The sequence below is a fragment of the Oryza brachyantha genome, chromosome 10, assembly GCF_000231095.2.
Source record: "Oryza brachyantha chromosome 10, ObraRS2, whole genome shotgun sequence".
Taxonomy (NCBI): domain Eukaryota; kingdom Viridiplantae; phylum Streptophyta; class Magnoliopsida; order Poales; family Poaceae; genus Oryza; species Oryza brachyantha.
Genome location: NC_023172.2, coordinates 8,037,943 through 8,059,275, shown reverse-complemented (window position 1 = coordinate 8,059,275; position 21,333 = coordinate 8,037,943). Strand labels below are relative to the sequence as shown.

At 37.6% G+C, this 21,333-nt stretch overlaps 2 protein-coding genes across 3 annotated transcripts; one reads left to right on the top strand and one right to left on the bottom strand.

Annotated features, from left to right (window-relative positions):
- Positions 1–5,208: 5,208 nt before the first annotated feature.
- LOC102699433 (myosin-11) lies at positions 5,209–15,106 on the top strand. Of its 2 annotated transcripts, none has more exons than XM_015841846.1 (10): positions 5,209–5,372; positions 5,573–5,773; positions 5,893–6,015; positions 6,177–6,214; positions 6,289–6,403; positions 7,132–11,664; positions 12,714–12,821; positions 13,266–13,373; positions 13,465–13,607; positions 14,508–15,106. In XM_015841846.1, the coding sequence occupies exons 1-10, from the start codon at positions 5,295–5,297 to the stop codon at positions 14,737–14,739; spliced, it is 5,679 nt and encodes a 1,892-aa protein (XP_015697332.1). In that variant the 5' UTR covers positions 5,209–5,294; the 3' UTR covers positions 14,740–15,106. The 2 variants fall into 2 exon arrangements, with proteins under 2 accessions (XP_015697332.1, XP_015697331.1); XM_015841845.1 differs by having other exon boundaries at positions 12,711–12,821.
- An 811-nt stretch (positions 15,107–15,917) lies between these two features.
- LOC102699715 (F-box/kelch-repeat protein At1g22040-like) lies at positions 15,918–18,297 on the bottom strand. The gene is made up of 2 exons (XM_006661654.3): positions 18,150–18,297; positions 15,918–17,882 (listed from the first exon to the last, which is right to left on the bottom strand). The coding sequence occupies exon 2, from the start codon at positions 17,846–17,848 to the stop codon at positions 16,421–16,423; it is 1,428 nt and encodes a 475-aa protein (XP_006661717.1). The 5' UTR covers positions 17,849–17,882; positions 18,150–18,297; the 3' UTR covers positions 15,918–16,420.
- Positions 18,298–21,333: the final 3,036 nt, after the last annotated feature.

Here is a 21,333-nt window from a genome sequence, read left to right as displayed (position 1 = left end):
ATCCTTGTTCATGAAAGTTTAGAATGAAGATTTAAGTACACATAGCATTACTCAATTCCCCCCTTTCCACCTTGAGCTGCTCCATGCCATTCCTGCTGGAGCCTTCTCAAGCCGCCAATCTGCTAGTTCTCTGGCATGGATGACTTGAGGAGGATGTATTGAGGATCAAGATGTAGGCTGCTCACCGACATCCGGCTACGTTCTTCGAGTGAGCTTATTCTAAGTTTTATTTCGGTCACGGTTCGTGTGTTTTCTGAATTGATAAATTAATTATTTTTAAGGTCTTTTTTAAGAAGTTCATCGTCTCATATTTCTAAAATAGATTTTCAATTTTACTAGTTAATTTTTTTTCTATACCATTAATAACTATAAAAAATCAAAAAAATATTTTATGTTTTAATAAAAAAGAACATAGACCTAGCCCTGCCCGCACAATTTCTGCATGTTGTTTCTCCTCGGTGGTGGACAGTCCTGTGTGCACATGTCCGCCATTGTGACCCATTTCCTCACCACTATCTGCTGCTTTACTTGGGCCCAAGTAGGTGTGCACAGTCTAGATAGTTAACCCTAGTAAAAAGTGCAAAAGATGGCAAATACACATGTTGTTGAGTGAAAAGGAGTACTCATCCCTAGTTTAAAGTGAAACTTGGTCAACAAAGATAGCCCAAAGTAAAATTCACTCAACTAGTAATAAAATTTGTGTAAAGTTTACAAACTACAAGTACATTGATTAAATTATCGCAAAACTATAGATTTAATGTCTTATATCATAAAACTACTTACTGATGAAGTTATCAAAGAACTAGTTTTAGGTTCCACTGTTGTCTGTCTTAAGTTAGAAAGGTTGTAGTTTTATAACAAAATTGATGTTAAATCTGTAGTTTGCGATATATTGCCTTAAATATGTATTTTTTTAAAAAAATTGTTGTTAAATGTGTAGTTGTATGATACACCTTCTTAAATTTGTAGTTTTGTGGTAGTTTGATCAAACTATGTGTAGTTTTTATAAAATTTACTCATTAAATTTTGTGTTTATATATCCACTTATGAATATAGATGCCATATTCTTATCCATTATCATAAAAAGAAATTTAATACTACAGTTTTAATTTGAAGAGTACATTTTATCCAAAATTAACACATTATTTTTATGAGCCAAGTGGGAATACATATACATACATACATACATATATATATATATATATATATATATATATATATATATACATATATATATATATATTACTTTTCTACCCCTATTGAATTCATACCCAAATCCTTGTTTTTTTAGAGGTTATAACCAAATCCTTTAGGGCTCCTTTGATTCAAAGGATTAGTATAGGAATTTTGTAGGATTCACAATCCTATGGATTTTTTTCCTTTGTATGCCTTTGATTCATAGGAAAGGAAAGGAACACTTCTAAAAAGTTTCCAAAGAGGTTAGACCTCTTTCTTATTTTCCTGTGAAAATGAACTAAAGGAATACAATCCTAAGTTTTTCCTATGGCACTATTAAAAGACACATATCATCTTTTCCTGTGTTTTTGATTCCCGCGAGATTGAAGAATCATACCACTTCAATTCCTGCGTTTTTCCAATTACCGTGTTTTTCCTATCCTGTGAATAAAGGGGCTCTTAGACTGGTTGGTGTGCAATGCCTTTTATGCGATTTGAAGTGATAGGCCTCAAACAGGGGTAACATTAATGTCAAACAAAAGGTAGCAGTGACACCAAATTTTCCTTGAAATGACAAACTTGACATACCTCCTGCTCATTCATCCTAAAATGCACGTAAGAGGATGTTACCAACAACCAATCGAACCATATAATGTGAAATGGAAGCCCATTTAAGTATATTTTTTGTATTTTTTAAAGCAAGTTATTAGGAGGGGGATTTTGAGAACTACTCTCACCGACAAAAATAAATGAACATCATATCATGCAATTTGTGATCAACCTCTGGGTAGAAAACCATTTTTTCTCAAAAAAATAGAAACCATGAGAAAATAAACAGGCACATGCATCTTTATAGAAAAAAAAATAAATAAATGTACAAAGCATCTTTTACAAACATCTTATGAACAAGCGATAACGTGCCAAATTAAATCTCTGATATCTTGTAATAGCTTTCACCAATCTCGACATATGCCGGCGATCAGTCTGTCGAAGGTGCTAATAGGAGCGGGCTACGCGTGTGTATACGCTTCAGCATATATGTTTGGCCTAGGGTAAATACAAGGTAGCGCAAGAAATCGTATGTATATTAAATATTTTATTAAAACTTTGGTAATATATATTTACATCTATTATTTTAGTATGATATATAACACATAAATTTATCATAATGTTATATGTTTTAATTTCAATTTTACCCTTATAATATTTACTGCACCTACTATCGATATAATAAAATCAAATTCATCGTATTTAAAGCAATGAATAACTTACGGTTATTCGAGGGTAAGTTAAAAAGAAAAATCCTTGGCCTATATGGCGTGTTTATTTGTTCGCTACTCTATCTGCTCCCGGTTATATGATATCTTGTTTTTAGATCTATTTATAAATAAATATATATGTTATATATGATTATTATTAATCACGAGGGAAAGCCAAAATACCTTAAAACCTACTCTTTCCGTCCCAAAATAAACCAATTTTTTACTTTTTACTTACAAATTTTGACTCAAGGTCTTATTTAAAATTTTTTTAAGATTGATATTTTTATTTTTATTAGATGATAAATCATGAATAGTACTTTACGTGTGACTAATTTTTTCTAATTTTCTAAAATTTTTTCAAATAAGACGGATGGTCAAACATTGGATACGGAAACCGGAGAATTGGTTTTTTTCCATAGGGAGTAAACTGTAATAACAATAATTAATTAATTGTTTATGTGATGTGGTGATGAATTGATTAAGCGGACCAAACAGGCATGATTATGGTGTGTCCTTCCCTGCCCGGTAAGCAACCTCCACGCTCCAGATCACCTCCTCCTCCATTAATCAAAACCCAAATCACCTCCTTTGCGCGGGGCGACCATCCTACTAACCCTCCCGGTCTTTCTCTCTCTACAGCCCCCTCTCTCTCTCTCTCTCTCTCTCACTAGGAGAAGCAGCAGCAAGCCAGCAACAACTCCAGCAGCAGCTGCTGCGGCGGCTAGATCACCACCGGCCCAACTGCCGACCGAAGACGCCACCCGCCCGCCCGCCCGTCCGTCGCCGACTCGCCGGCGCAATCCGGCGCGCGGCGCCCTGCCGGCTGCACCACCCCACCCCCGCTCACCCGTCCAACCCGGAAGGTAAGCCTTACTGCCTTGGTTGGTTCACTCATTTTCGGGAGGCTGGGTGGAGTGAACGCGGAGAAGAGGGAGAGAGAGGTGGGGCGAAGGGGGGCCTCTCTCTCTCTCTGTCTCTCCGGCGAGGTCGGCGTCGGCGTCAGAGGCGGCGGAGGAGCGGAGAGGTGCCAAATGCTGAATCTTTTTCCGTCAATTTGGCGTGTGGTTCTTGCAATGGGAGATGGGATAGTAGGAGGAGAGGAATGCACCAACAGTAGCGCTCGATTCCTCGCCTGTTTGGGCAGATCCGGGGAGATACCCGCCCAAATCTCGCTCCTTTTGGGAATTTTCGCTCAGCTGTGGAGGGGGTTTTCGGCGGATCTGATTGCAATCAATCGGCTTAGTCACTGAAAAATCTGTATCATTTGCAGCAAGGAAGTGAATTTTTGGCTAGAGATGTACTGTACCGGAGTATTTTTTTTGGGAACTGTACTGTTCAGTGCAGAAAGGTGCAGTTTTTTTTTGGATTAATTTTACGTTGTTTTGAATTTGTGGAGGGGCCTGGGTTGTTAGTGGTTTGATTCGGTGCTTTAGTTGGTGTGATTTTGCCGGGTATTAGTTGGTGTGATTGGTTTTCCTTTTGGGATTGTTCAGCCAATGCTGGTGGAGGTTCTTTAGAGCAAAGGGGATCGTTATCTGGGGCCAGTTCTTCCAACTTTTTGGTGAAATCTTACCAATGCTGATAAAATTCCCTTGTACTGAAAAGCTCAATCTGTGTTGTGCATTTCATCTCCAGTGAACTACGTCCTTAAGTGGATCAGGGTTGTTTCATTGTGGTGCATTATACATTTTAGCATTAAATCTTGTACTTGGTGCACAGGTGTGGTCTTTGCTGGTAAATTGCAAACCGTTGGAGCTTTTTAGAGGTTCTGGTGGTTCTGAGTTGGCTGGGGTTTGCTTCTTGATTAAATTTCAAAGCCTTTTCAGTTAGTTGGATATGCTTTTGGTTGGTTGTTTGTACAATGCCGATGGGTTCTATTATTTATGGGGTCTTTGGATATGGTACCATATTAGTCTTTAGTGGAAAGATTAGGCTTTTTGGAGGTAATGTTGAGATTCTGTTTATTTCCATGAGAAGCAGAATGGTAGTTTTTTTTTTCCTGAATGCAGCCTTTTAGAATTCTTGCATTTAGACTTTTTTTTTGGCCTAGTGTTGGATTCTGTTTTGTGGAAAGTGGGAACTTTGCAGGTTATCATGGAATCTTAGTTCTGCTTGGTGCTTCTTCTGCTTTTCATTTGATCCGAGCTAACATGCTAAAAAATGGAGTTTTCTGTCAATCTGTCCTTACTAATGTCATTTTTTCACTATCTTTTACGTTTATTTCACTATGTTTTACATTTGAGAAACTGGTAGCTTTGAGCTTTGTACATTGTATGAGGTGTGTTGAACTGTTGATTAAGTATGAATGATCCCTTTAGCAAACTTTTGGTAGCACATGCAATTGTGTTGTGCTTGTATTTCTTTTATGTGAGTTCTTCCAGAGTTCCAGTATATATTTCATGATGCTGATCGGTTTCATTTGCAAAATCAATAAAAATGGTTAACTGCAGAGGAACACATGCTCCCTCCCCAAACAGCAAATAGCACCTATCTTCTTTGTGGGACATCACAATCTTGCCCACCGATTTCCATGCTGCTGAACCAGCTATACATTATAACCATGACATTTCTTAGTACATGGGATAGTCGATATTTGTGACTTAACTGTATCTGTTCATATCTTTCGCCTTCATTGGGAAACTAAATATGCTTACATGATAGCTGGGTGCATTACTTCATTGATGTTTCCGAGCTATAGTATGAGTCTAGGGCCAATTGCATTGTGGGAAGTGCAATGGATTTTATTTACCTTTTGATGGTTGCGTTGCAGAGAACAGAAATCTGATCCTTCTAGAAATGAGAGATGTTTGAATTATAAAGATTTCCCTTTCTGGGAATTGTCTTGATACTGGCACAATGTCAAGGGTACCAAAATGGAAGATTGAAAAAGCAAAAGTCAAGGTTGTCTTCCGGCTACAATTCCATGCTACAAATGTAAGTTGCAGGACATTTATATTGTGGTCATTTCTATTCTTTCTTGATGTTTGTCAACTGAAAAAAAATGGACACTGCTAATTACTTTCTGTTTAGTAACTAATATTATGAGTTATGCAATTCTTCTTAAATTAATCAGGAATGTTGCATGCTCATCCATGCTGGAATAATCATGACATGGGTTCTTGTTTCTGTTGTAGATTCCATCAGCAGGGTGGGACAAGCTATTTTTGTCCTTCATTTCTGCTGATACGGGAAAGATATCTGCAAAGACAAATAAAGCAAATGTGAGGAATGGAAGTTGCAAATGGCCAGATCCTATATATGAAGCAACACGACTTCTTCAGGATTCTAGGACCAAGACATATGATGACAAACTCTATAAGATTGTTGTGGCTATGGTGTGTTCTAGACATTGTTTTCCCTGGTCCTATATCTTCATGTGTCAAGCATAGGCACATTGCACACATGGTTCATCAAGTAATGCTTACTCTCTTTTTGCTGTTTCTTGGAAAACCAGGGTACTTCTCGATCTAGTATTCTTGGAGAGATCGATGTGAATCTTGCCGAATTTGCAGAAGCACTGAAGCCTACCTCAATAGCACTTCCTCTTCGTGGTTGTGAATTTGGGACAGTATTACATGTATGAATTTTACATAGAATTATCACAATTCTGATATTGTTGACAAATAGTGATCTTAACAGTTCTTTGTATTGTTGAGAAGTAGTAATCTTAACAGTTCTTTATTTTTATTTCCTTCTGTTTTTTTTTCAAATATTTTTCTTTAATGAGTACTATTGCAGGTCACAGCACAACTCCTTACCACCAAAACTGGCTTCAGGTTGAGTTACTATGCAACATTGAAGTTAATTTTAACTATTGATTCCAACTTTTATTAATGGTTGCTTACTGCAGGGAGTTTGAGCAGCAAAGAGAAACTGGTGCCAGAAGTTCTCAGCAGTTAGTGAACCAAAGAAGTCATGATCCTTCTGAAATTGGTGTGGCATCATCGGACATTTATAGTCATAAGGTTAGTTAATCTTATGTATTCTCATATAGTGACAATTGTGTGTGGTTCTTTTTCAAAGTGAGCTTTATGTTTTCCTTGGATGAAAGGTGATTTATTCATCTGAGGCATATTCTCAAAAGTATATTCTCTGTTCTCTCTTTTTTTTAAAGGAAAATTACTGTAGGATCCTACAGTGTCTATATCTAAATAAATAATTAGTACAATGTACAAAGTTTGTCTTGACATTGCAATTATATCCTATCCATTTCACATATAATAAATCCATATATTGTTTCCATTGTAGTAGTAACTTAAGTACATGGTTTATTAGTAAATATTTTTTTTGTTGACTTGAGATGCAATCAAACTGGTTCATTGAACGCAAGCAGAAATAAATCAAGAGCTTCTAGTATTTTATCTATCCCTACTTCATTGTCATAGTTGTACTGCCTGGGTCGAAGGCCATCTGAACTGCACGTGACACTGGTTGTCTGGTCTTTTAGGTGGATTGTTCAATCTATATTGAATTCTTGATTTTACTAACATTACTAGAGAAATGTCCTAACATCTAAGGTCATGATAACCTGTGGAATATGCCTTTTACATAATCTATTATACTTTCTTTAGAGAAACAGTATAGAGGGAGGGAGAGTAGGAGTAGTTTATTTGAATCATCTCCCTGATTTGTTTGTGTATTAAGTCGCTGAATTCTCTGTTACTCACAATAATTATTTGGATCATTTGAACAGGCTAATGCAAGGATCAAGTTGAAAGAAACTTCTTCGGCGTTCCCTTTGACAGAAGATTCTGCAGGGTCTACTGAAGACTATGAAAACTCATCACACAATTCTGATGGTCTTTTTACTGAAAAAATTGATCCATATGGTGGTCATGAAGTCAATAGCTTTAGGACAACAATCTCAGGTGATCTATCGCTTTCTACATGTCAAAGTCCTACCCCAGAAAAGGGGCCATTTCGGAGTAAGCACCTTTCACCACAAGGGAGCAATGACTGGAGTTATGGATGGAGTCCAGAGCTTTCCACTGGTCATGATCTAGCTGCTGCTCATGAGGAGAATAATCAACTCAGGACCAGATTGGAGGTGGCGGAGTCAGCTTTTTCTCATCTCAAGTCAGAGGCGACATCTCTGCAGGATGTTTCTGACAAATTAGGTACTGAAACACAGGGTCTTGCCCAACAGCTTGGTGTTGAGCTTATGTCACATAACCAGCTTAGTGCTGAAGTATCCTCGCTAAGGACAGAGTGTTTCAATCTGAAAAGAGAGCTACAAGAAATGAAATCTGCTAAACTCTTGCAGCACAAGGCAAATGGAGAAGATAATCTCATGACAGCTGCTGGCCAAGGGAATACATCAAGTAAGTTTGGAAATAATGTTCTTACAGATACTTCAGTTCATGATCTTCAAAATGAATGGTTGCAAGGATTGCTGCTTCTTGAAAGTAAACTTCAGCAGACTAAAAATAATGCTCTGCATGGACTCCAAGCAGCTGATCTTGATTTTCTTCTTGCTGATCTGGGGGCTCTTCAGCGTGTCATTGAGAACCTCAAGCAAGGTGTGCAGACTGGACAGATGAAAGAAAATCACTATCTAGAACACTTGGTTCCACCCACAAATGCTTCTCATCAACCAAGTTTAGGGCGTGACCATGATTCCAACAAGAAAACCTCTGGCAGTACAGGCACAATGGAGGAGAAAATGTGCGAGCTCTTTCAGAAGTTGGAGGACTCAAAAACTGAGAAGGAGAATCTGTTAGAGAAGATGAGCCAGATGGAGCGCTACTATGAATCTTTTATCCACAAACTTGAGGAACGACAGAAGCAGACAGAAATGGAATTGGAAAATCTCAGGAAAGAACACAATTCTTGTTTCTACACTGTTTCTGTTCTCCAAGCCCAGAAGCAGAAAATGCATGAGGAAATGAATGATCAATTGATGAGGTTTGTTGAGGACAGAACAACATTAGAAGCTCAAAACAAGGATTTTGAGAGGAGGGCAGTTGCTACAGAAACTGCACTAAAGAGGGTTCGATGGAATTATTCTGCTGCTGTGGAGCGTCTACAGAAAGATCTTGAGTTGCTGTCCTTTCAGGTTCTCTCAATGTACGAGTCAAATGAAACTCTTGCAAAGCAATCCATTATAGAGGATTTTGAGAGTTTCCCTGAAGAACAATCTGCAATAGCAGATTTAGGTGCTAACAAGGAACGTGGGCCGTACATGTCTGACCCTGAATCACAAGCGTTTTCAGCAGAAAATGGCAGACCAGATAATCTCACTTACAAAATGGATGGCCAGAAAAGTCTTCTTCGGACCCTTAAAATGGAAGAGATCCGTAAGAGACCTGAATTTCAAGTTCTAAGTAATACTAATCTTCAGGTTGATCACTCCCAAATTGAAAAACTAGATAAGGCCTCCTCAACAATGGAATCTGAGGTTTTAGAAATGTATATGGCGAACATAGAGTGGCAGGTATTTTCTGATGTGCTACGTGAGGCTCACCATACTGCGTTGGGTACAATCAAGCTAATGCAGGAAAGACTGCACATGCTAGAAGTACAGCTTCGTGACTCTAATGATGCTAGGGATTCTTTAGTGCTGAAGTTGAATACTGCATTGGACCAAGCCAAAAGTGTGAAAGAAACTGAAGCAGGATACATTTTGAAATGTGATGATTTCATGGTGAAGAACCAAATCTTAGAAGCAAAACTCCAAGATATGTCAGCTGAAAGCGCTTTATTGATGGCAAAGCTCACAGAATCTGAAAGATATGTTCAGGAACATGAATCTTGTGAAAGCAGGTACAGGGCCTGTGCTGAAGATAGGAAGAAATTTGAGGATCTTTTGATGCAAAAAGGTCTGGAAACCAGTCATCTTAAGGATGAACTCAGATCAGTTGTGGAAAATTTTGAGGCCATGAAAGATGAATTACATAAACAGTCCACATTAAATAATGATATGGAAATTGTCTCTGTGTCCCTTCAAGACCAAATGAACAGCATATTCAATGAGATTATTTCTTCCAGCAAGGACATTGGCATTTCTAACTTAGATGAGGCATCTGTGCGACATGAACTTGAAAAGAAGAATTACAATGCTGTCATGGCAAGCTTGGAATTCTTACAGAAGCAGTCATGCCAGGAGGTGCTTCGACTACGTAAGGAGAAGGAGGCAGCTGAAGAAATGTGTGATGTTCTCCGAAGCAGTAAGGACAATTCTGAGCTAGAGTTTCTTGATATGAAGCAGAAGTATCAACTTGATTTGGATGCCACAAATAATAAACTGATTTTCTCTGAGGAACGTATGGAGATGCTTGAGAAAGAACTGCAAAACATGACACACAAATTTAAGATTAGCTCAGAGGCTCAAGAAAAGTATTGCATTGTAAATGCCGACTTAACATCAAGGCTGGCACAAATGGAAGGTGAACTGCAGAACATTACCAGTGAGAATGAAGCTCTTGTTGCAAAGTTGAAGGATATAGCTGCTGTTGTTGAGGAACATGAGAAGACCAAAGTTACTCTTGCAGAATCTGAGGAAGAGAACAAAATTCTTACCCAGTCATTACAATCTAAAGATGAAGCTATGATGCATATGGAAAATGAAATCAGAAGTTTGCAAGATGATCTGAGATCTAGTGATGAGAATTTGCTAAGAGAAAAAAGTCTGATGGAAGAGCTTCAGTCTACCCTTGCAAGTCTGACGTCACAACTTGGTCATAAGGATCAGGCCCTGCTTTCCTTTGATGAGCACAGAACAGAGTTAAATCGTCTGAGGAACCAGGTTTTGGACATGGAAAGGGCAAACAGTTTGATGCAAGATGCTCTTTCACAAAGTGAACAAGTCCAGATGGACCTCAACTATAAAAATATCTCACTCCAGTCTCAGCTTTCCAATACTGAAGACCGGTTAGCAACAGTTCTGAAGGACACACTCGCCACCGAAACTGAAGCTAGTTATATGAGAAATCTGGTTGAGGAGCTTACAGGACAACTTGGTTTCTTGAGAAATGACCTTGAAAAAATCCAGCATAAGAACAAAGAAGCTGATGATTTATTAAGGGTACACATGTCAACTGAAGCAGAATTAACTGATAGGATTGCCACGCTTGAAGCAGCCATCCATTCTTTAGAAAATGACCTTGCTAGGGTTAATCAAGAGAAGGACGGACTTCAAGAGCTTATAAAAAGAAACGAAGAACAATTGTTTCAAGTTGGTACTAACAATTCTCGAGATATAGTTGAATCAATTGATAGCAGTGAGAGAGTTTTGAAGTATAAAGATGACATTTTGCAGCTTAAAGTCTTATTGACAAATCTTGAAGAGCAGGTTGATGATTTGAGATCTACAAAAGATGAGGTTGAAATTCTAAACATGGTTCTAAGATCAAAACTGGAGGAACAACGTACTGAAATATCGTCATTGCTCCAGGATTCTGGACATGAATTAGCGAATTTAAAAGAACGGAACAAGGATCTTACTCAAAAACTTGCTGAACAAACTCTGAAGGCGGAAGAGTTCAAGAATTTGTCTATCCATTTGAGAGAGCTAAAAGAGAAGGCTGAAGCTGGAAGAAAGGAGAAAGAGGGTTCATTGTTTGCCATGCAAGAATCCCTCAGAATTGCATTCATTAAAGAGCAGTACGAAACAAAGGTTCAAGAACTGAAAGGTCAGGTATTTGTTTCGAAAAAGTATGCTGAAGAGATGTTGCTAAAGCTGCAAAGTGCTTTGGATGAGGTTGAAACTGGGCGGAAAAATGAGATTGCTCTCGCTAAAAGAATTGAAGAGTTATCAATGAAAATCTCTGAAATGGAATTGGAGATGCAGGATGCATCATCTGATAAAAGGGAGTTTTCTAATGCATACGACAACATAGTAACAGAACTGGAATGCACAAAGTTAAACTTAGATTGCTGCATGGAAGAAAAACAGAAGATTGAGGCCACTCTTCAGGAGTGCACTGAGGAACGCAACAGAATAAGGGGGGAACTTGACCTGGTTAAAAAATTGTTTGAGAACATGGCATTAGCTGACAGTCCTACTGTGCCTGATAATTCTGTATCATGCACCTCTGGTGCTACATCCATTGGACAAATTCTTGGAGATGCTAAACCTGGGTCTTCATCAAAGACAGCAAAACATTTGCCAGAAGTTGATTCACGATTACAGCAAGATGAAGACAGAATCCAAAGCACAAATGTTTCATCAGATTTGGCAACAGGGGAGGACGAAGATGCCAAATCTTTGCCATACAAGAACTTAGAGGTAATCAATCTACACGTTATTCACCTCAGTAACATGCATACCAATTTAATGAAAAATACTGCACATAGTCAAGCTTCTAGATGAAAATCTGCCAAGGTTTTTTCAATTGCACATAAACAGAATATGAGTTTTGCTATAGTAGAAGTATATTCATAGCTTAGCTTGAGAACCATATCATGACCTTGAGTCCTAGAGAATGTGCTTTAACGTTGAAAAGCTAGACTTAGGGTACAAAATAAATAATTCATTAGTGTTAGGAAAAATAGGGCAAAAGGAGACAAATTTTTACGTGGAAAATCCCTCCAAGGTGGAGAGAAAAAAAACCACGGGGGACAACATCAATTCATAACGGTACATGGTCACATGTACAATTGCAGTCTATATTTATAGGCACGCATGGAACTAAGACTAATATTTATCTCTGAGTCATTATCCAACAATGTGTGTATGCATTTGTGCTTGTTTATAGTTAAACTACGGCAAAAGAAAGTGATTGTAAAAGGGAAAAATATTAATTATTAACTAAGTAAATTCTGTTGCTATTAGTCAAAGCTGACTCCTGTTTCTGTACAACTCTTTTTTCATGTGGCTCCCATAAATACTTTTCTATGAAGTTTTTAGAAAATTTATCGGAGTTTTGGACTGGAATATGATTAACATGATGTCCACAAGAAGTTTAATCCTCATGCATTGTCAGATCTTTGATAAAGTTGGACAGTTTGTTTAGGATCTAGTGAGGAACCTAGAGCAAAGTAGGTGTTGGGAGTGTCGGTACTTAGAGGTGGTATCAGAGGCTCACGCAAATTATTGCTCCATTCTAGATGATATTAATCTGCTTTTTGGTATTTGCATACTAGTGTCAATGCACCCTCTGATTTGTCTTTCATTTGTGTTTTACTGCTTGCAACAAGGAAATATAGTTAACAGATAAATATTTTGAACCACATTGACTCACTTTTTTATTCCTTTATTTTGTTTCAGTATTGATATTACATCAGATTGCTTTCTCAACTTACTTTGTTTTTACTCTTTTGAATAATTGCCAGAAGGAATGTGAGTCATCTTTAGAGAATCACTCGCCTGGTAAAACTGCCATCAAAGATATTTCTATGGAGCATAGGAAATTAGCAGTAGAGTTGAATCATTTCCAGGAGGAGGTATGTTAAAACCTATCTTGGGGTATTATTTCTTCAAACACAATTTGCATTCTTACAAGTTCTCAAATGGCCGGATATATCCCTGGGTACCTGCTGAAAAAATGATTATGGCTTCTTACTCGAAGAAAACCAATCTAGTTAGTTATATGTTCAACGGCCGCATGTCTGGAAGGTTTCTAAATATTTGAGCCTATTTCAGGGTACTGAGGATATCGTCATATATGTGTCACAAATATAAAGTGCATGCGATATATGTAACATACACTCATACACATATAAACATATTCAGTGTTTACTATCTATAAGCAAAACGTGAATACAAGCAACTAAGGACTGACATTTTACAATATAGACATGGCATGATACAGATGACAAGTTTATTTATACACTTGTTGTGGTAAATAAGGAAGACTGTAACTACTAGGTACTGTTTTGCATATGCAGCTGGAAAGACTGAAAAACGAGAATTTGTCTCCTCTTCTTCCCCTGGACATTAATCTAACTGACCCATCACTCAGTGGTTTGGAAAGGGCATTGTCACAGCTTGATATGGTATGCACGTCTCCCCCATTTTGTTGTACTATTAAACGTGAGCCAGCTTGGCATTTACTTTATGCTTGCTTTTTAATATGTCACTTTCTAGGCAAATGAACATTTAAGGAACATTTTCCCTTCATTTAAAGAGCTTCCTGGTTCTGGAAATGCCTTGGAAAGAGTACTTGCTTTGGAACTCGAACTAGCAGAAGCACTCCAAGCAAAGAAGAAAACAGACATCCTTTTCCAGAGGTAGCTACATTCAGTCATTTTCTCTTCTTTCATGTTCGCTGTTCTGTAGCAAAGCATATTTTTACTCTTGCTAGTTAAATGCCTGATTGCCCACACGCATTCAAATGGGTAAGAGTGAATCGTTCAGGTCCTTACATTGTACTGTTCAAAACCAAAGTGTGATTTTGTATCAAACATGTCCTGTGCTCTTTTTTGTTGCAAAAGCACTCGATACTGTTAACATGTTTAAACTATGAAACTAACTAGTACATTACATATATTCAAGTCACTTCAATTGTTTTAGCTTTTACTCTATCCGTTTCATATTATGTCACTTTATGTTTGTCTTTTAAGTCATACATCTTTGGTTTAACCAAGTTTATAAAAAGTTATAGCAATATGTTCAACGCAAAATAAATATACTAATATATTCAATAGTGGATTTAATTAAACTAGTTTGGTGTCGTAGATGTTATTATAATTTTTTTATAAATTTGATCAAACTTTTAAATGTTTGATTTAGTAAAAACCCAAAGTAACTTATAATATGAAACAGAGTGATACATTAAATTGTGATAACTGAAAGTCAAATAGAAAGAGAATGACATATAAAAGGTGTATTATGTAATATCAAGTAAAGTATTGGAAATTTAATGTAACCCTCCAATAATAGTAATAATAAAAAGGAGCCTGTGCCCTCGGTCTACAATAATACACCTAAAAGATCACATTTATTTAGAACTCCTGAATTTCGAGAAACTGTGCTTTCTAATTTTCTTTCTGGATCTACGTAAGGATACTAGTTTTCTCCAAAACAAAACTGGCTAGACAAGAGGTAAAGTGAATTTTCGTTGTGTTTCGTAAAGCTAGTCCATTCTTATTCAGCTGAAGGCTGATCCCTTGCTTTCTTTTTCTCCTCAGTTCATTCCTGAAGCAACATAATGATGAAGCAGCAGTATTCCAAAGCTTCAGGGACATCAATGAACTGATACAGGATACTATTGAGCTGAAGAGAAGGCAGGTGGCAGTAGAAAGTGAGCTAAAAGATATTCAGGGCAGGTACTCGGAGCTCAGCGTGCAGTTTGCTGAAGTGGAGGGAGAGAGGCAGAAGCTTGAGATGAACCTGAAGAGCCGATCACCCATGAGATCATAGGGAAAACAAAGAGAAATGGAAAGAGAATTTGTAAACGGTCTTAGTTCTGCGACGGCACGGGAATACTTTTTGTAATGTAAATATCAGTAGAAGAATCTCAGCATGTGAAATCAGTTGTAGAGTTTGTGTGTCATATACATAAAATGTAACATCATCTTGTACAATCCCTTCCTGCCCAGAAACATTCTTGTTAAATCTAATTGTTATAATATGCTGAGAACCAGCAGCCTTCCAAGTGTGTATTCACATGTGTTGACTGTATCTCACAGTTTTTTTTAGGGTGTTTTCAGCCTAGACTGGATGAACAGTCCATGTTGTGCTGTTGTTAATTATTACTACTGGCTAACACAAAAAGCTTCTAATTATATTTATTCTCTTCCATGTATATTCTGATGTGAAAACGAAATATCATTACGTAATACCGGCATCTGTGAAGTGTGTAATCTGTCAAAAAATGTTTTTCTGAACCGGTCACGGTATCAAACAAATAGTTAAATACCATACTTAATTATCAACAATTGACTAGTCTACAATAGTGGCGGCAAGTCTACAGTGTAGACAACTACGGCCGTACTCGAGAGCTTCACATTTTTGACCACACAGATTTCAACTCGGAGGCAATCATGTGCAAGGCATCAGCCATCATGGATACGTTTCATACTGCTAATCTCTTGCTTCCTATGATGCCATTAGTGATGATAATAGTATTATCCAAAGCATACGTAATCTGCTTACGTATGATGATATTCTCATGCATAGAAATATTTTAGCGATGTTACGTGGACGAAAAGCAAAGAACTGACAAGCACAAAAAGAATAGACAGATTCTAGAGAGTGGCAGTAGGTAGAGAATGGAATTTCAAGAAAGAAAAGGGCAAAGCACTGCTGATGCATGGGCATGATGCAAACTGGCATTCAGGAATCTGGTGCTAAACTTCAGATGGTGAGACAAGAATCAATGCCAAATTGTGATCACAGATTCATCAGGCTATGACACTTTGACACGCAAAAGGAGAGCAGATTCTCCAAGACACATCATTTCCAGTGGAACAAAGTGATTTAATATCTGTTTGACAGAAAAGTGTAGGTCAGAATTTGCCTTTTTCCAGATTCTGGAAGGCTCAATTGGATAAGGAGAGAAGAGAAGACCTGATACCGGTCTCAGCATGCAGCTCACAACAATTGGACATTGCATTTCCTTGTAGAAAGTTTCAAGTTCCAACAACCCAGGACATAAGGTTATCAGCACATTTATTTCGTTTTATATCGAGAACAGTTTACACATGAGGATCAACTGATTCAATGCACATTCTTTCCATCAAGAAGCGAGGAAAAAAATAGCAATCACTACAACCAGAATAACAATGGAAAAAAAGATCATATATTTGGCAGTGGTGATTGAGATAGCACTGTTGCCCTGAGAACGGGAGAAAGCAGTATGGTTTTCTCCATCTTATCACTTTATACAGTTGGATTACACACTGGTTGCATATACATATGTACATTGCTGTCCGAATTAATTCCCGCAGCTCATTACTCACATATCCAAACCATACAGAGATAGGAATCATTTTCACTTACGGTGATAGCCCCAGCAAGTTTACCGTTGACTTTATCAGATGGTAGCAGAAGCAATTCTACTCAACTGATGCAATGCTGCAAAAAGTAAAAGCATAACAAATTATATGTTGAGCACCTGGCAACTGACTAGTTCAGCAGCCGCAAGATCTTTCGACGCAATAACTTTCCACAGATTAGTTTCCTGTTGTGAAGAGAGATGTTGATCTTGGCATGTTGAGACAGTTCCAGGGGCCGACAACTCCACAGGCTTCAGGACATCAGTTTGCATTATATTGATCTTGCTATTTACATCTTTGATGATCAAATGGAGCTTGCCAAGAAATCCTGCAAGTAAGTACGGGCATTCCGACTCCGCAAAATCACCTACAGGTACCTGGCCAACCGCAACCTTCCAAGTATCTTCCTGAGGATCATAAATCTTTATCTTACCTCTATCAGAAGAAGTTGATGGCTCCAAAGCATACAGGTCCCCATCTATGACAGCACTTAACTTTGTACCAGCCTGCCTCGCAGGCCAGCCCTCGCCCATTCCTACAGGCATTTCTGCCCATGAATTTGTCTCAGGATCAAAGGTCTCCCCACCAACATCAACAAAGAACGGCCAGGAATACAGACTTTGAGGAACATAAAGCTTGCCTCCAAATGAGGTCACCCCGGTAGCAATGGGCTTCAGTAGCTCAGCCAAGAAGGCAGTTGGCAGAGCTTGTGCTTTGGAGAACGGCATGTCGGGCATCTCCGCCCAAATTCCTGTTCTTGGGTCAAACACCTCGGCGGATTGGAGCGGAGCCAACCCATTCTTGCCTTTGCTGACACCACCAACAACATACAGCTTGTTGTTCAGCAGGCTAGCCTTGCAGAAGGCGCGGCCGGTGCTCATCGAGCTAACCTCCTGCCACGCATTGACGAAAGGATCATACCTCCACACGCATTTCATCGCGGAAGCTCTGGAGAATCCCCCCAAAACATAGATGCAGCCGTCGACCATCCCGATTGTGGAACCGCAGAACGGAATCCTGTCGAGCGAACAATCCTTTTGGCCAAGCCAGCCTCGAACAACATCGGAGATCCTCACCCCGGCGCTCAGCAGATCCCCAAACCACACCCCCGGGATGCCCCTCCTGCACCCTCCACCACCATGGCTGACCCCAGGCATCAGTGGCAGCCTCTGCCATTGGTTGCAAACCGGATCAAAAGCACTCCACACTAGCCTCCCATCATCTGACTTGGTAAGCATGTACAGCCACTCCTCGCTCACACCCAGCTCCTTCCTCACCCGGTACACCTCCGCGCCGGTGACGGCGGCCTTCCAGCTCCTCGAGACCATCTTCGCGTTCATGTAGCCCATCCGGGGCATCCTCGCGAGGATCTGCAGCGAGATCTCGTCAGGCAGGCCCGGGATCAGCCTGGGTGGGCCGCAGCCGGACAGAGGCGCCGACATCCGCGGCTTCTTGGAGGAATCCGGCTCCGATGCCCCGCCATGCTCCCAAGACTGGTTCTTGCTGCTCGGGGAGCTCAAAAGCGCCCCCATTTCGCGCAATTCTCCCCTCCGATTTCCTCTCTACCTGCAAGATGATAATCCCCAAGGAGAACAGCAATCTCTCAGCATGGTGTCGCAGTCACAGTTCATAGCAGGGGGGGGGGGGGGGGTGAATCCCCACACTTTTTTTGGGAACAAAACAAAACTGTTATTTGTCTCTCTTAAGACTATTATTAAGACGAATTGAGACAGATGCAGGTGAGAACCTATCTAGGGTTCTAAGAGGAAGAAAGTGGAGTGCGTGGATAGATAGAGAGAGGGATGAGAAAAGAGGATGTGGATGGATGCTCACCGGCGAGGATGAAGGACGGCAGCGCCCCTACTCGCGGCGGGAGGGGAGAGAGAGAGAGAGAGAGAGAGGAGGAGGAGGAGGGGAAGCCTGTACTGGGCCGCCGCAAGGTAGAGGAGGAGGCGGAGCTCGCCGGCCGGCCGGCTGTCGCTGCCGCGAACGGGAGGGATGACGGAGGAAAGGAAGATAGTATAGTTACGTGCTATATAGGGCGGGGTGAGGAAGTTGATCAGGATTACGTTCCATAGAAAAAGGCTGGGGCATTCTTGTCTTTTCAGGTGGCCGGAAAGTATAATACGGAGTAGAAAAATATACGTGCGTTACGACGAGAAAAATTGACATTGATACTTTATCATATTCTTTTTAGTTTTGTATATAAATCCAACTTTAAAGAAATTGAGCAATAGTTAATTATACAATTAAAAGTTTATTATTGTATAAAAATATACCAATAAATCTGTATAATAGGTGCTGTCATACCAGCGATGCATGATAACGGGAGTACATTTGAAGCAGTACTTCGTTTTCTTTGGTGAAAAAAAAAGCTCTCTTTCTATTTTAGTATATGGTGCCGATGATTTAGTAGCACATTATTTTATTATGATTGTATTTATTATTAAATTTATTTTAATTACAACTTACATTTACGTATATTTATAAAATAAATTAAATAACATGAATTATCAAATGTGTGTAAAAAATAAGTGTCTTACCATGAATGAGTACTCATTGTAATATGCTCGTGTAGGTTTGGTCCAGCTTGTTTACACATATTTCTTAATTTTCACTTATTCCATTGTGTTTCATGAGACGAATACCATGGCCTTTCTTTTCTTTTTTTTTACGATGGATTTTTTCATGATTTTAGATTTTTTTGACAATATTTTTTCCAAGTTTATGTGGTCATTTTGTTCCCTCCACCTAGAGCACAAGTTTTTTTTTTTGGGCAAGTGGATAGTCTGTGAATGATGTCACCAAGTGACGGAGGATGGAAACACCGATTTTTTTAAGTAGGTTAAGATTTTGATAAGTCACGTGTTAGGAGTGTATGGGTGTAATAATAAATTTTTTAACATCGAGAAGACGAGAAAATATAATCGAGACACAACGATATTCTCCTCTCTTTTTTCTAGCGACAAAAGGCTTCTACACTGGTTCTTTCTTATTGATTAATAATTTCTATACTTATCTGTTAAGTTTAAACTACTATTTTTTTCTTTGAAATCAAAATCAATTATGGTAGGCGTAGCTGTCATACCAGAAAATTTGAAAATTATAGCATAAATATATAGAATATAAAGAGTAAGATATAAAAATTATAATATAAGGTTTGACTACTTTCTTAAATAATAAAATAAATTTTAGAAAACCACGTGTGCTATGACTCGTGTCCCTCACATAACCTTAGGTGTTGTGGTTTTAAACTGTATAAAACTCCGCCCCTATATATGTTGAGCATACAATAGAAATTTCATCCTATATAGTGTGAACAGATATTTTTTATTAATTTCTTAATACAAGTTGTTGCCTATGCATAATATTATTTTAAATGTTAAATTTACTTGATGTTTAGAAAAAGTGAGATTATGTGAAACCCATGGACCATAAAACATATGGACAGATGACATATACCATAGTCTCTATGTGGTTTTATGCAACTTCGATAAAATTTACTCTAAATGATATGTCTTAAGGATAGATTATCCCCATAAAATTTGGTATATAAGTGCACTACTATAAAAAAATAATCTACTTCAATTGATTTTTTTATTCAATTCAAAGCAAAATGTTCCTTGACTGAACATGCTAAGAGAAAAAAAAAACAAATATAATGTTAATCTCCAACTGCACAATGAGGTAAAATTGCTCCCAGGTCACAACTATCATACATTACACTATTATTTATCAATAATTTGACTAATATTTTTAAAAAAAATCGTAAATTTTAACACAAATCTATTCTTTACTACCATGTCATGTAAACCTAAATATTTGTAACTATATTGTTCTTTTTCTTATTTTATATGATGATATTCCTAGCTTTAACCACCTAAAGTTGTACCTAAATAATAGCTCATGAATTATAATCTATAGTATATTTTATTTATGATCTTTACAAGAATTAGTGGTGATGATTGTACATATGGATCAACTTTATTGGACTAGATTTTAGAATTTTTGACATATTTTATAAACCTAATTTACAATGTTATAAGATAATAATATCTTTAGATAATATTATGTGATCAAAACAATCATATAAACTTATATAATATTTATAGATAAATAAGGGAGTAAAATTTATTATAAAAATCTGATGATTATAATATATTATAAATATTTTTCAAGTGATCTCAAACTTTTCTAACTTGATAAATGTATACAAAAATACGTCAACATTGTTGGTGAGATATGGAAACAACAAATATTTTATAGTTACTAATAAATGGACCATGAAAACATATTTTATTGTGTACTTAATAAAACTAACATGATAATACATGTTGGTGTGTTTTTTTATTAAATTTGTTAAAATTAGTGAAGTTTAATTTAGAAAAAACTTAAGTGACTTATGATATGAAATGGAGAGAATAAATAACAATTAGAATATGTTTTTATTTCATTATATATTTAGAAGTAAAACAATAAATTAAATTAAAAATATTTAAATAGGTTTATAATATTAATACTGACAATATATTATATTACTTATTTTATAAACCAACTAATTGTCGAACCCTCTAATTGTAAAATAATATATCAACCACTTGTTCATAGCTTTCTTCTCCACGAGAAAAATGATTATTTTTTAAAAAATATACAAGGAAAAAGATGAGTTCTTCCAATACACATGGAAAATGATATTCTTTTCTTTAAAAAAATCTAACTGCATGTTTTCTTTTCCAATTTCATTTGTCTTTTTGGTTTCCTGGCCGGCCTAATTTTTTTAAGGAGACTGATAAACTATAGAATTTTTCCTTTTTGAAACTATACCACTAATGGCACTTTGAAACACATGATTGAGAAAACACGTGAATAGAAAACAATAAGATTGTGGTGTGTGTGTGTAACACATAGGATTAAAAACATATAAAAACAGAGTCCAATCATTTATTTCAAAGGATTTTAGCCTTTAGGGCTCCTTTGAAACTTAGGTTTAAGAAAATAGAGAAATTGATTATTAAGA

What these genes read in the sequence shown, in the direction of transcription:
- LOC102699433 (XM_015841845.1), top strand. Translation starts at nt 5,295, where the DNA reads ATGTCAAGGGTACCAAAATGGAAGATTGAAAAAGCAAAAGTCAAGGTT. An exon ending in AATTTGGGACAGTATTACAT is followed by an intron (nt 6,016 to 6,176) that starts GTATGAATTTTA and finishes GTACTATTGCAG; the next exon opens with GTCACAGCACAACTCCTTAC. An exon ending in CATTGTCACAGCTTGATATG is followed by an intron (nt 13,374 to 13,464) that starts GTATGCACGTCT and finishes GTCACTTTCTAG; the next exon opens with GCAAATGAACATTTAAGGAA.
- LOC102699715 (XM_006661654.3), bottom strand. Translation starts at nt 17,848, where the DNA reads ATGGGGGCGCTTTTGAGCTCCCCGAGCAGCAAGAACCAGTCTTGGGAG.